Source organism: Phyllosticta citriasiana (genome assembly GCF_038021145.1).
Source record: "Phyllosticta citriasiana strain CBS 120426 chromosome Unknown IWZ02scaffold_1, whole genome shotgun sequence".
NCBI classification, from domain to species: Eukaryota; Fungi; Ascomycota; class Dothideomycetes; order Botryosphaeriales; family Phyllostictaceae; genus Phyllosticta; species Phyllosticta citriasiana.
In genome coordinates, this window is record NW_027117278.1 from 2,376,287 (window position 1) to 2,390,159 (window position 13,873).

General features: G+C 54.8%; 6 protein-coding genes and 1 non-coding gene across 7 annotated transcripts; 6 read left to right on the top strand and 1 right to left on the bottom strand.

Moving 5' to 3' along the window:
• Positions 1 to 167: 167 nt before the first annotated feature.
• On the top strand, positions 168 to 2,696 carry IWZ02DRAFT_370107 (tRNA ligase; the record flags this gene model as incomplete). Its single annotated transcript, XM_066764484.1, has 1 exon — positions 168 to 2,696. One exon carries the CDS (start codon positions 168 to 170, stop codon positions 2,694 to 2,696), a length of 2,529 nt encoding a protein of 842 aa, XP_066627408.1.
• A 495-nt stretch (positions 2,697 to 3,191) lies between these two features.
• On the top strand, positions 3,192 to 3,959 carry IWZ02DRAFT_429448 (uncharacterized protein; the record flags this gene model as incomplete). The annotated part of the gene is made up of 1 exon (XM_066765989.1): positions 3,192 to 3,959. One exon carries the CDS (start codon positions 3,192 to 3,194, stop codon positions 3,957 to 3,959), a length of 768 nt encoding a protein of 255 aa, XP_066627409.1.
• Positions 3,960 to 5,333: 1,374 nt separating this feature from the next.
• On the top strand, positions 5,334 to 6,303 carry IWZ02DRAFT_440312 (cross-pathway control protein 1). The gene has a single exon (XM_066766827.1). It carries the CDS (start codon positions 5,375 to 5,377, stop codon positions 6,077 to 6,079), a length of 705 nt encoding a protein of 234 aa, XP_066627410.1. The 5' UTR covers positions 5,334 to 5,374; the 3' UTR covers positions 6,080 to 6,303.
• A 461-nt stretch (positions 6,304 to 6,764) lies between these two features.
• Positions 6,765 to 8,218, top strand: IWZ02DRAFT_369253 (membrane transporter; the record flags this gene model as incomplete). Its single annotated transcript, XM_066764419.1, has 4 exons — positions 6,765 to 6,993; positions 7,042 to 7,327; positions 7,400 to 8,093; positions 8,138 to 8,218. The coding sequence occupies 4 exons, from the start codon at positions 6,765 to 6,767 to the stop codon at positions 8,216 to 8,218; spliced, it is 1,290 nt and encodes a 429-aa protein (XP_066627411.1).
• Positions 8,219 to 8,448: 230 nt separating this feature from the next.
• IWZ02DRAFT_369357 (uncharacterized protein) lies at positions 8,449 to 9,195 on the bottom strand (the record flags this gene model as incomplete). The annotated part of the gene is made up of 1 exon (XM_066764425.1): positions 8,449 to 9,195. A coding segment is annotated over one exon (747 nt), but the record flags the coding sequence as incomplete, so codon positions are not given.
• Positions 9,196 to 11,338: 2,143 nt separating this feature from the next.
• IWZ02DRAFT_t8 lies at positions 11,339 to 11,439 on the top strand. The gene has a single exon. It is a non-coding gene; the product is annotated as a tRNA-Ile (tRNA).
• A 760-nt stretch (positions 11,440 to 12,199) lies between these two features.
• Positions 12,200 to 13,392, top strand: IWZ02DRAFT_440320 (uncharacterized protein; the record flags this gene model as incomplete). Its single annotated transcript, XM_066766828.1, has 2 exons — positions 12,200 to 12,330; positions 12,381 to 13,392. 2 exons carry the CDS (start codon positions 12,200 to 12,202, stop codon positions 13,390 to 13,392), a joined length of 1,143 nt encoding a protein of 380 aa, XP_066627413.1.
• Positions 13,393 to 13,873: the final 481 nt, after the last annotated feature.

Below are 13,873 nucleotides of genomic sequence, written 5' to 3' on the forward strand. Positions count from 1 at the left end.
CTCCTCGGCTGAAGCACCGCTGTCTGCTTTTGAACCCGGCTTCCAGTGGCAAGCGAGCTTTGTTTTACTCCTGCAGCGTGCTTTTACTGCCAACGCGTGCACAAATCGCTCCCCAGCAGTCCAACAGCTCTCTCCTTCGCGCAGATACCTCCAGAAAGGCCCACGCCATGGCTAATCGCCAAGAAGCGCCGCACAAGGCGCAGAATCCACAAGAAATCGGCCAACTGGTGCAGACCTTGGAGGAGCACTGCAAGAAGGGAAAATCAAAGGCAAAAGGCGGATTTTCGGTCAAGAAGCACACGTTTAAGTTGTCCAATGGCCGGACAGTCGATTCCTGGAAGATGCAAGACTGGGATTACAAGAAACCCAACCTTCCAACCTACGCGCGCGGCCTGTTCACCTACAAGAACCTGAATGGAGACTGGGAGATTGCCGTCAGAGGCTACGACAAATTCTTCAACCACGGCGAAGTCAAAAAGACAGAGTGGAAGAACGTCGAGAAGAATACCAAGGGACCATACGAGTTGAGTCTGAAAGAAAATGGTTGCATCATCTTCATCTCGGGTCTGGATGACGGGTCTCTTCTCGTGTGCAGCAAACACTCGACCGGGGGACGCGACGATGTTCCGATGAGCCACTCCCAGGCAGGCGAGATGTGGATCGACAGGCAGTTGCAGAGCCTTGGGAAAACCCGCGAACAGCTTGCGCGGACTCTGAGGCAGATGAATGCGACCGCCGTGGCGGAGCTGTGCGATGACACTTTCGAGGAGCACGTCTTGGCTTACAACCCTGAGCAATCAGGCCTTTACCTCCACGGTATCAATCTCAACCTGCCAGAGTTTGCCACATTCCCAGGCCACCTCATCGACCGATTCGCTACAGAGTGGGGGTTCAAAAAGACGCTGTATCTCGTGAAGGACAATATTCAGACTGTTAAGAGCTTTCTGGACAAGGTGGCAGAGACTGGGTCGTATGCCGGCCGCGACACAGAAGGCTTCGTCATTCGATGCCAAGCTCGAAACAGCGAAGATGCCCCATGGGAAGACTGGTTTTTCAAGTACAAGTTTGAAGAGCCTTATTTGATGTACAGACAGTGGAGAGAGTGTACCAAGGCATTGATTGCCAAGCAAACCCCCAAAATTAGGAAGCACAAGGCCATCACTGAGGAGTATTTGGCCTACGCAAAGCGACGCTTGGATAATGACCCAGCATTGGCCAAAGCATACACCCACAACCATGGCATTATCAAGCTGCGAGACGATTTCCTGCGCGAGAGAGGCGTCAAAGGGTCGGACATTATCAGACAGGAGATTGAAGCCGGTGAAGAGAGTCCGGAAAAGAGGAATGTTACGGGAGACGTCGTTCTGGTTCCCATTGCTACCATTGGATGTGGAAAGACTACGGTGGCTGTCGCTCTTGCCAAGCTCTTTGGCTGGGGTCATGTTCAGAATGACAACATTGAAGGCAAAAAGAATCGTCCACAGAGATTTGTCGATGAGATTTGCCGTACGCTCAAGCACTACCCAGTCATGATTGCAGACAGAAACAACCATCAAAGGAGGGAGCGTGAGCAGATTATCAAAGATCTCTCGCGGGCGGTCCCTGGCGTTCGTCTCGTAGCACTCCACTATGTTCACGAACGTGAAAACTATGATCAAATCCGAAAGGTCATGCAAGAGCGCGTCCTCAGCAGAGGAGACAATCACCAAACCATCCAAGCAAATAAGAAGGGTTCAAAAGAAGTCATTGGAATCATGGAGGGATTCTTGGAGCGCTTCCAGCCTCTCAACGCCAACGAGCCACCTGACGACGCCTTTGACTCGGTCATCAACTTGGACGTCGCATCTTCCTCGCGGGAAAATCTTGAGACCGTCGTCGCACATTTGCACTCAGAATACCCCAAGCTCTTCAACGAAATGCCTACCGCTACCGATCTCGACAATGCCATCGACGCGGCCTTGAACAACTACAAGCCCGATATCCAGCACGATCTGAGCTTCGGCAACAAGAACAAGCAGAACAAGCAAGGAGGTCAGCAGAGCCAACAGGGCCCGCAACAGAAAAAGGCCAAAACGCCCAAGGTCGACTACTTCGCCGTCACGCTGCCCAGCCAGCGCATCCACAGCATCCTCGACGCCGTTTTCCGCGACAAGGACGCCGAGACGCAGCAATTCTTCCGCCGGCTCCAGGGCAGCCGCCGCGTGCAGCCAAACTTTCATGTCACCCTCATCCACCGCGCGTCCAGCAAGGACAAGCCCGAGCACTGGCAGCGCATGCTGGATCTCCACCAGGCCACGCTCGACCAGAGTTCCAACACTGCGACGGCCAACGACCCGCCTCTCGGCAAGTGCAAGGTCCAGCTCGAGCGCCTCGTCTGGGACGACCGCGTCATGTGCTTCGTGGTGCGCCTGGTCAACGAGCCATCGTCTAACAGCAACGGCGGCGGTGCTGCTTCGGACAACAACAACAACAACAACAACAACAACGGCAGCGGCGGCTTCTTCGAGACGGCCAATGACATCGCTCACGTCACGGTCGGCACAGCTAGCCCCGACATCAAGCCCAAGGAGAGCAACGACCTGCTGCAGCGCTGGCTGCACCAGGGCAGCGGATCGCAGTCGGGCATCAGGGACGTGCTCGTGCCCGGCCAGATTGCGCTGGACGGGACGGTCAAGGCTATTTTGCAGCGCTTCTAGGCGTTGACATGGATGGGGTGTGGAGAGAGGTGGTATAGTCGTCCGACGGCAGAGATGGGATGAGATGGGGTACGTGGATGGATCGAGTGATGATGGGTTGAGGATGGATGGTTGATTGCTTCATTGATGAATGGATGATGGATGATGGATCAATGGATTGATGGTCGGAATCGGATAGGAAAACATGTCATGGTGTTCAGGGCAGGGCAGGGCAGGGCTGGCGACTGAAGTAACATGGTGCCACGCACGCACGCACGCACGCACTCGATGTGATGTGATGGGGAAACGCGGCATCAGTTGCATTCATTGACTTGCGTCTTGAAATGGAAGCTGTCGTCGTTTGCTCAGTCCGAGAGATGTATGCACGGGCTCTGGGCCTTTTCGCCCACCATGTTTATGCTTGTTTATTGATCGCGACATGTGTTGGATGTCGGCCAAAGGCTTCATCGCCAGATTCGGGTAGTTGGGAATGAGTTTGTTGCTCACGAAGTCGTCATGGAGGTGTGTTGGAAGGAAAGAGAATGTTCAGAGAAGGAACTCTTCTTCCTGGCGGGCCATGGCCGGTGTCAAAAAGGAAATGGGAGGTCTCATGGGGATGAAAGGCAGCTTCTTGGGCGAAAGCGTCGTGTTCACCAATTCTTGGATACCCGATCGTCGCGTCTGACGCCAGACGAGCAGCTTGTGATTGTGGGAGCCGCAGACCGGGCAGCCCGCGGTGAATTCCCCGTGGCTGCGCCCATCAAATCCGACGTCCACGTATCAGACGGCGTGGACCAATCTGTGCAAGTCAAACCTGAGGTAGAGGGCGGCGGCGGCGGCGGCGGCGGCGGCGGCGGCGGCGGCGGCGGCGGCGGCGAACAAGAACGGTTGGATGGCGTCGCGGCCAGAGAATTGGATGCGAAATCCGAGGCGGTGTCTCAACATGTGCAAGCGCCAGGAGTGAGGTGGCGCGGTGAGGCTCAGCGGTGGGCACACGACCAGATCCTGCTGCTCACGCATGCCTTGTGCTGCTTTGTTTCTCTCTGTGCCGATGTTGGAATGGAACAAGGCAGACATGGCAAGGCTGCCAGCCCATGGCGCCCGCTGGCTAGTGGACTGTGTGTCGGCTGCGACGGGACTGTGCTGGGTAGCGCTCGTGTCCTACGCTGCACCTGTACCTTGTCACCCGCCTCTCCACTCCGTCCTGGCCAGCACCAGCCTCTGACGGCAGCATGCCCATCCTGCCCAGCATACATACATGCGACCGTGCTCTTGCGGGTTTGACATTTGTGCTGCTGATGGCAACAAAGTAAGCTCGTGATGTCCTTGACGGATGGGCAGGCTTAGTGAGTGCCTGAAAGGTACGCGACGCAGACGCGGCATGTTGCGGCCGGGGAATTCTGGTCGAGAAACACGGTTGAAGTGAAGAGTGTGAGTCATCGCGACTGCCTTTCCCTGCATTCAAAAGTACCAGACGGTCTTGGTACTGTTTGGGGGCTGTCGTATCCCCGTAACCAAATGTGGTCTACCTCAGTGTGGAGGCGGTGTTGGTGGTCATTCAACTAGCAGAGCAGCGGAATTCATGGTGGAACGCAAGATTGGCCCACTGTGATTGCGCTTCATTGATAGAAATTGAGGCCAATTGAGTCCATTTCGATGCAATGTTTTGATCCATCCCTCAGATGGAGTTTGCGGAGTTTGGACAAAGGGCAGACAGGCAAGGCCAAAGGAAGCGAAGCCGGGGAGAACGGCAGGCAGGCTGAATAATCCACTGCCTTAACTGCACGCAGCACCCCAATCGGTGAAATGAAATTGTAAGCTACTACCTAGGCAGCAATGGCAGTGGACTTCATGTTGTTCAGAGCCAGCAGCACGAGGACGAGGGATTCCCGTCATTTTCGTTGCGGCAGGTGTTGATCGGTGTCGGCGGTGAAGCTGAGGCAGGGATGCGGCTGGTTGAGAGCGGGTCCGAGTCGCCGGCCATGCGCTACCGCCCGTTGCAGTTAGACCGTGAATTTGTGACTCACACTCGCCCCGTCCGTCGCGCTTAAGAGTCACTTCGCTCGCTCTTGTTCCTCGCCTCGGCCCTCTCAACACCCGACACTCCTCTACAACTCCCATCACGACATTTTGCCCCAACCATGGCTGCCTAGATCCCTTCTGTCGTCTTCTCTCCACTCTCACAGACTCCGTCAGGACCTGTGAACAGCCCCGCCTTGCGCAGCTTTTCAAGCTCTCACCCTGCAACCACTTCCACCCCCAAGTCGTTCACCACGGCTTCCAACCAGCAACAATGGCTCCCCTCTCCAGCTCCCCCAGCCTTACGGCAACCAACACAGCAGCAATCACAACCCAACTTCCAGCTGCCCAAGGAAGACTTTCAACTCTTCGAGCAATCGACGCCTGCCAACCAACCGCGTCGTCCCAGCGCTCCTCTGCAGCCTCCTACGTTTAACAGACACCGCTTCTACGCCAACAGTGCCCCTGCTTCTACCATAGGATTCCGTCGTCACACTTCTTCGGCTCACAAACGTCCACCGGTCCCTCTTTTCTCCAGCACTACGGGAAACATTCCACAGAAACCAACCAATACCGTCAACATGGTTTCAGGTAATTCGCACCTCTTGCCACTGCACAAATCAGTCTCTCATTCCACACCAGACAACGGAATCAACGTCGCCTTTGATGGCGTCGGCAACATGTCGCTGGACTCGTTTGACTGGACTGCTTTCAGCAGCGCCAACTACACTTCTGTCAACGATCCCATGTCTTCTTCGATTGGAACGGCTACCACCGTTTCCCCCAAGGACATTTTCACTGACCCTCTGTCCTCGGCACCGCCCTCGACTGCGTTTACGAACTTGACTTCGCCGTCAATCAACGAGTCCCCGTACCTTGGCGACTCGTACGACACCTCCCCTTTGTTTCAGCAGGAAGGCGACACGTCCTCGGCGGATGGCTGGTATCCTTTGTTCCCGTCTGATGAAAAGACTGCTTGCGACTCGGCCCCGGTCGATAATGCTCCGGCACTTGAGGAGCAAACCGGCGCTACCCCGCTCGACTCTCCGCAACCTCTGGTCATGGACACTTATGTGCGGCGCAAGTCCGACTCCAAGTCCAACTCTCCTGCTGCCATGACTCATTCATCTGTTTCTGGCGTTGTCAAGTCTCGTCGCCGCAAGGGTCCTCTGCCTCCCATCACTGTCCAGGATCCCTCCGACAAGGTCGCCATCAAGCGTGCTCGCAACACACTTGCAGCACGCGAGTCTCGCGCTCGCAAGTACGAGCACGTCCAGACTCTGGAGAAGCGTATTGCTGAGCTCGAGTCCGACAAGAAGGCCCTTGCCGATGACGTGGAGAAGTGGAAGAACATTGCTCTCAGCTCCGGTTACACCCCCTCTTGATTGTCTGCTTGTGCATGTCATCTTTAGATGCATGATGCCTTGAAGATTGGGGAGCTGGAGAGCTCCCGGGAATATGGGCAGGCTTCAAGCCTGTCCGAACAAAAAAGTTTCTTTTGATGCTGTTTGAATTTCTCTTTCGGCTTTTGTTTTTGGCCGGTTCTGATGTCTCCTACGGGATTGACTCGTGGCCCTCACTACTTCTGGTTTTTTTTTTTTTTTTTTTTCCCCCCGATGAGATTGATTCTTTTTGCGGGATGGTATTGATACAATTGGCCGATTTGCTTGACAGGCCGCTGTGCGTGCTTTGGTTATGGCTTAGTCTCTACAATCAGAAAACCATGCTATCAACATGTGCCATTTGAAAGTGACAAGATCTAACAACTCGGGAGAGCGCAACCCAAGGCGCGACGACGTGAGCCAGTCCCGATAATCTTCAAAGTGATTCTGTCAAAATAAGCCTATCGGACCATTAAACACCACGGGAACCTGCGCACCAAACCGTCTGTGCATGACGTAAGGAGCACCTTGTCCGGCGTCTTCAGGGGACTCCCACTCCTGCCTGACCAAGCCTCGGACATCCGACTTTTACCGCTTCCCAACCTCAAGACATGCTGCTACAACGCAAGTGTCCTTTCCAAGTCCTTTGACGCCCTCTTCTTCTCCATGCTCTTTCACTTTCGTCCTCATGTCTTCTAGCATATTGACGGCCTTTGTGGGCTCTCTCCAGGCGTCCATTAGCGTCCTCCTGACCATATCATACGGCGTGCTCGCTGCGCAATTCAGACTCATAGGCGATAACACCGCAAAGGACCTTTCCAAAGCATGCGTACGCTTGTTCCTACCGGCCTTGTTGGTACACAATGTCGGGTCGCAGCTCCAACATGAAACCGCAACAAACTACGTGCCCATTTTGAGTAATTTGCAACCTGAGACGCCAACAGGCACGGGCTAAAAGAATCTAGTATTCGCCATAATCACAATTTTCTCATCTGTCGCCTTCGGGAGCATGTGCACCAGAGTTTTCAAGCTGCCGGTCTGGATCACGCCCGCAATCGCCTTCAACAACACAACATCCCTACCGCTGCTACTCGTTCAATCTCTGAACGCGGCAGGCGTCTTGGCAATGGTTGACGACTCCCCCGACGTCGTCGAGCGCGCAAAGTCGTATTTCCTCGTCAATGCCATGGTCAGCAACAGCTTGACATTTGCGATTGGGCCCCGGCTGCTGAAAAGCCAAGACGACGACTTGTCCGAGACGCCAAAGAGAAAACGCCACTCCCACAGTAGCATGACGACCAATGGCTCATCTGCAGAAAGAAGTGTCGACATTGAAATCGGATGCGTACGTCAGCACCAGGCGAGCGCCAACTCGGACGACGAAGTGCCCGACGACGCGCTCGAGGACGAATCTGAAGAAACGACGCTCCTCCCGAACGCCCGCGCGCGCAGCAGCGAGCAAGCCGGCTCCCGCGCTCTCGCGCTCTGCACGCACTATTTCGAAAAGCTGCCTCGCTGGCTGCAGACTCCACTGATCTTTACCTACCATCTCGCCAACCCGCCCTTCTTCGGCGCCGTGGCAGGCGCCATCATCGGCCTGACGCCGACGCTGCATCGGCTCTTTTTCTCGCCTCTGGACGCCGGCGGATATTTTCGCGCCTGGCTCACGACATCCATCAAGAACATTGGCGACCTCTTTGCTGCGCTGCAGATCGTCGTCGTCGGCGTCAAGCTGTGGCAGGCCATGATGCGCGTCAAGCAGGGCAGGGACAGCGGCGTCGTGCCATGGCGCCTGTTCGTCTTTATTACGGCCGTGCGCTACTTCGTGTGGCCCCTCTTGAGCATTTCGCTCGTTTGGGTCCTGGCGGCAAAGACGGGCATTTTGATTCGGGATCCGTTGCTTTGGTTTTGCATGATGCTGATGCCGACGGGTCCGCCTGCGTTGAAGCTTTCCGCCCTGGCTGATATTAGCGATGTTGAGGAGCATGAGAGGCTGAGCGTTGCCAAGTTTTTGACGGTAAGTCTTTCCCTGTGTGACCAGCTTGAGACTGACTTGAGCAGTTGTCGTACGTGATATCGCCATTGATCTGTTTCGCAGTGGTTGGCGCCTTGAAAGCTTCACAAGCTGCGCATGGGGTGTGAGACGTTAATGACTGACGAGGAATGATTGAACGATAACGGCCATCTAGAAGGAATGACTGCGAAATAGACCTACATGTTTCACAAGCCTACAAATGTTTTCCTGGCCAGCTTGGTCTCTACGTTTTCAAGTATTCAAAAGTTCCCAACTCCATTTTGACCCAGACTCCACACCAACGCCCAATCCAACACGTAAACGATCCAAATAACGCCCTTCACAGATCTGACGAATATCATCTCCGATCCTCAAGGTGGGCCTCCTCAACCCTATCATACTGCCTGGAACAAGAAATCGGGACCGTCGCATTCGAGCCAACATTACACCTCGCGCTGTGCCACACATTGTTCGTTTTTTCAAACTCGATCGGATTACCCGAGTCGAGGCCATTAATCAAGCTATCATGCGCTCCAGCCATCTCGTGCTGGTGAAAGAGCTCCGGGTTGACGGCAAAACACTTGAGTTGTCCACGCTCGCAGGCAAAATGCAGCCACACGTCAAAAGCAACCGAGTTGCCCGTCGCCAGGCGCAAGATCTTCTCCGCGCTCTCTTTGGTCACGGCGTACGCGAAGCTGCACACGGGCGAGCCGCTCTGGTACACGAAGCGCACCCCTTTTTCTTTGACAGCCGACTGCGTCACCGGCGGCAGCGAAGAGTCGTTGTATCGGTAGATGGAGTTTTTGTCCTCGGGCACCGCGCTGCCGCAGTGCCCCAGCCAGAGCACATCCCACCCAAGACCGTACGGCGCGTCATCCAACTCTTCATCCACGTCCCTCTCAACCGCCTGCCCAACGAAGCGGCCCCAACTCAACACATGCCGCGGATGCGACAGGTTCCAAATAGCCTTTGCCACATCGACGGCCTGCAGCTTGACGGCGACGTCCCAGTCGACATCGTCCTCGAGGATCAGCGCCGTCGAGTGGCCGTTGGCGACTGCCCGGCGCAGCGTGTACAAGTGGCCCAGCCAGGCCAGTGCCGCGCCGCCGGTCGGATATCCAGCCCCGTCAGCGTCGCTGCGGCGACCATGCCGTCTTGTCGCCAGCGCAGCCGCGCCGGTATCGTGTGCGGCGTCACTGCCAGTACTGCTTCAAACTAGGGGGCAGAGCGTCAGCTCTGTCGTGGTGTCTGAAGTGGGGCTGTTGTCGGCTCGAATCGAGAAGCGATGTCAAGGCAGACCAATGGACAGACATACCCCTAACGTCGCATTCCCAGCGCGCCGATGCTGCTCCAGGCGCCGTGACGTCGCAAACGTCGACGACGGCAGCCAAAGTAGCCGCGCCAGCGCGGGCAGAAGCCAGAGTCCTAGGAACGTGAAGAGGAAGACAGACGCCCACGCCAGCAGCGTGCGTCGTGGCTTCATCTTCCTGGCAAAAGATCGACCCAAGCTGGATGGGTATATCTTCTCGCTATGTATGTATGTCCAGAGGCCGTGGACGTCGTCGTCGTCATCCGAGGAACACACGCAGTCTTACAGACAGACAAACAGCCTTTTTACAGACAGTGCCACCGCGCCGCCAGCGCTTGATTGGAAGGTATTCAGCAGCGGGGTGAGGGGAGCCGCACTGTGATTACCGTTATACCATTCATAAACAGTCGTAACAATGACAGCGCACAGCGTTGGTGTGTCGATATTTTTTTCCCCTTCTCTCTCCTGTCTGTATTTTGGCCCCCTTCCCTGAGCGGCGACTCGTCGTGCGAACAGACGGTATTGTCCCAGCCTCGATTGGGGCCGCGATGTGGGGCGCTTGAAATTGGTTTTTTGGGGCAGGCCGGCAGCTGTAAACGAGGTCGAGGGACGCGAGTGGTCTAAGTAGGTAGGTAGCTGGCGGCACGTGGGTGGTGATGGCATTTGCGGCGGTTGGTTGATTGGAGGAATTTCGGGGGCCGGCGAGACGAACTGGAGTGTCCCTCGTTTGTACAGTTCCGGAGCTATTTTGAGGTGAAGAAGGGAGATGGGTTTTGTCCTGCTTTCAGAATATCAATTGACTGCATCGAGAGGTTCAAACAGAACGATGGCAGCTCTCGTCTTTTCCTGGGTCAATTTTCCCCCCTCCCGTTCGGTACCATGGCGTCAGTAGTCGTCCAGAGTCAGGTCTCCTCCTTGTTGCCAAAAACGACTCCTTGCTGCTCGTGGGACGCGCGGGGACCTTTCTTTGTCGCCTGTCTGCCTGCCTGTCTGTACGCTACGCTAGATACCTACCCACCTACCTACCTACCTATTCGGCGAGTGAGCGAGTGTGTGTGTGTGTGTGAGACTGGCTGAGACTGTCATCGTTGTGGATTCCTTGCGCTTCGTTTGCGTCTTCAACGACGTCTGCGGGGCCCAGCATGCATGGTTCTGGTTCCGTTGGGTTCATTGTCTTTGATGTGAGACAAAGCGGCGGCGCGTCTGGCTGTCTTCAGAGGCATTCATTTTTGGGGGGTTCCAATTGCTTTGTCTGATGTTCTTTGACGTCAAGGAGCTATCGTCGTTAGCGGCATGCACGTTGTGCTGGCTGTCATGGATCAATTTCTTTGATCCACAAGGTGAGAGGTGTCGGTGCCTAGGAATGGAAGGCTGTCGGTTTAGCCACGATTCTAACTAAAGGTGCAAGCGACAATCCACTTTTCCACCACCACCACCACCACCACCACATCTCCCTTTCCCTATCAACCTGATTGACTCAATAACAGCCTCAACTCGCGCGTCACTGCTTCGTCGCGTCTTTCTCGCTTTTGCCGGGCAAACCTGACACGACTTTTCCCCTATAACGGGTCCTTTACCAGTGCTGCAAGTGGTCCGATTTCTTCCTCGGCGTGTCCTCTTCTTCTCAACTCATCTGTATGTCTCATATCTTGTCTCCCTGTTCCTTGCTGTCGCTTGTTTGCTTGCTTTTCAACCTCGAGTTTTGTCCCCCTTAGCCCCCCCTTTCTTCCCCCATTCCCACATTCTATCGGTAAAAGCATCAGTGCAACGGCTGCGCCACCTCCTCGAAACTCTATCTTTCATTTCTTGTTCGACAACCAGCAAACCTTTTGCTCAATTGTTACAAAACTTTGAGATATATATACTATTGCAGTCTTTCATCTCCTCGATAAATCCAGCTTGGCGATTCGCGAAATCACCAAGTCTTCCGGACCCCCTGGGTCGCTTAGCTCAGTTGGTTAGAGCGTGGTGCTAATAGGGCGACTCTCGTAGAGTTTCTAGTTAACGCCAAGGTCGCGAGTTCGACCCTCGTAGTGACCATTCCAGTATCTCTTTTGCCTCCTGCGCCTCTGGAGTTCTTTTGCCGTCTGTGGATCAGAGGAGAGGACGAGAGGAATGCGATGGATGGAGTGTGGATCCTGAAGTGGTCGTGGAGTTGAGCTGTGGATGCGCCTGTGAAAGGTGGGCAAATGGTGTGCGGTGATGTCGAGAAGGCTTGGTCCTTGGGAAGAAGTTACATGTGTCTCTGTCAGTACCGTCGGACTGCGGGAGTGATGGACTCAGTTGGCCTGCTCTTTTGCTTGCGGCTCCGCAATGTATAATATGCTCATACATCTCGCATGTCGAAGCGAGACCTTCCCGCAAGACCTTCCCATAGGAGCGACATGTCCTTTCACGGGAACGATGCCTGTGGAGGCTATCTGCAAGAAGGCAAGAGACAGCGCTGGGTGTCTACAGAAAGCGGAAAGAGCAGTCGCGCCAAAACAACTCACTTCTGAACCCAAGCAACACTTTCACTCCACCCATCACAATCATCTCTTATTACGAAGCAGCAGCAATTCCGCAACAGATTTTGGCCTCGGATCGGCCACGACGGAATCATTTATCGACATGACGCCCCTCCTGAAACTCCTCCTACACGCCCCGCTCCTTTTGGGTGTCTCACTTGCCCAGGAACCCCAGAATCGCCCGTCGTGGACTGATGCGACGCCTACTACGGTTCCGGTGTACGTTTGGAGTCTCTGCCAGTTGATCGTGGCTAACGGGGAGTAGATCCACGGGAGGCAGAGGCTTTTGGAACATGATCCTCGAACCGGGAACTTCCCCGAAGATGTTGTCGTTCTGGGAAGGCGGAAACTTGACTGAGAATTACCCTGTGATGCGGCCCTCGAGGACATCTGCTCCCAAAAGCCGGAAGAGTACCTCTAGAATGTGGGTTCATTTCTCCCTTAGGAGGCACTGGCTGATGACATCACTTGCAGGCCACCCTTTTCGCCTACCATTTGCCCTTCGCACCACTTGTTGCAAGATCTTCAAGACTTGGCCACGGAAAACACACCATCAGACAGAGGCATTTGCACAGATGAATGCGTGCGACAATACTTGACGCCGGTAGCGTTACCTGTGAGCAGCTGGAACAACAGGTGCAAGCTCGTCACAATGACTGTCACGTATAGCGGAGCACCCCACTGGGGAGATGCCAAAGGCCTTTTGATTCCCAAGGAAAAGCTCTACGCACTGGCAGGTCTCAAAACGACGGAATCATTCAAGCCTTCACACTGTGAAAAGAAGAAGGGCAAAAAGACGAAAGGGCCGAAGCAGAAGACGACGAAAAAGCCAAAGCATTCAAAGACGAAAAAGCCAAAGCCATCGAAGACGAACCATTCTAAGCAAACGAAAAAGACAAATCTGCACTCGTCGCAACCGAGTTCGAAAAAATCGACTCTTTTCAGTCCGCCGGCACCAACTTTGGCAAAGATTACGACCACCAGCAAGGGCAGAAAGAAACATACTCCTCCCCCCAAACCAGAATGCACAGACTTCGAGTCTTGTTGGCGCCGCTGCCGAAAGGTCCAAGACAGAGAAAACAAGGCCATGCTTGTGCTCCTTCTGCTCCTGGGCGGCTTCGTGGGCGGCGCTATTGCATTCATCATCATCAGGAAAGCTTGGCGGAGGAGGAATTACGTCCATCGCAGAGAACGCAGCGGCGAATCAGGACCCGCCACCATTGTTGAAGAACCGGTGCAAGAGGTTGTTGAAGTGGTCACGGTGGAGCCGAGGCCCGAAGAGCAGACGACTAAAGAGAAGGTGCCAGCCGTAATCGTCGAGGAGGCGACGCCTACGCGGCCGAGATCCCCGGCCATCGCGGACGGCACGTCGGACGACGTGGAAACGCGCGACGAAAATCGACGTCTCAGGGTGCCCAGGGCATCAGTCAGTGACTTGCACGATTCAGACAGCAGTGAAAAGAAGAAGGCTGGCGGGTCAGTATGATGGTCAACACTGGTGATGGGTTGCGGTTCTCGACTTTGAAGGGTCGGAGGGTTTCGAATTCAGCTTTAATGTCGCTCAAGGGCCACTTCGTTGCTTGTTGAAAGGGGTACAGGCGCTTGGCGGTCAGGGGTTGGAGGAGTTGGCCTTGTTTGAGGTCTGTTTCTCGCCTCCTTGCTCATTCAGTCTACCCTATGTTTCCTTTTTCCTTCGATTCCCCTAGATTCTCCTCTTGTTCATTCGTAGCCTCGAAATCAGAGTCGGCCGTTTCTGGTTGCTTGTGTCTTGCGCAGTTGGCGTCCTTGTCCACTCCACGGATATGCTAAGAGCATCGAATTGAGCAAGCGATTTCAGACTTGGATAAGTTGACGAGAACAAGACCAAGTCGTAAGGGAGTCGAGGTGCAACCTGTACACATGGGCAATAATGCAAGTTTCCGAAACCAGGAACGTCACCATGCTGGCATCCCTGCAAAATCAAACGT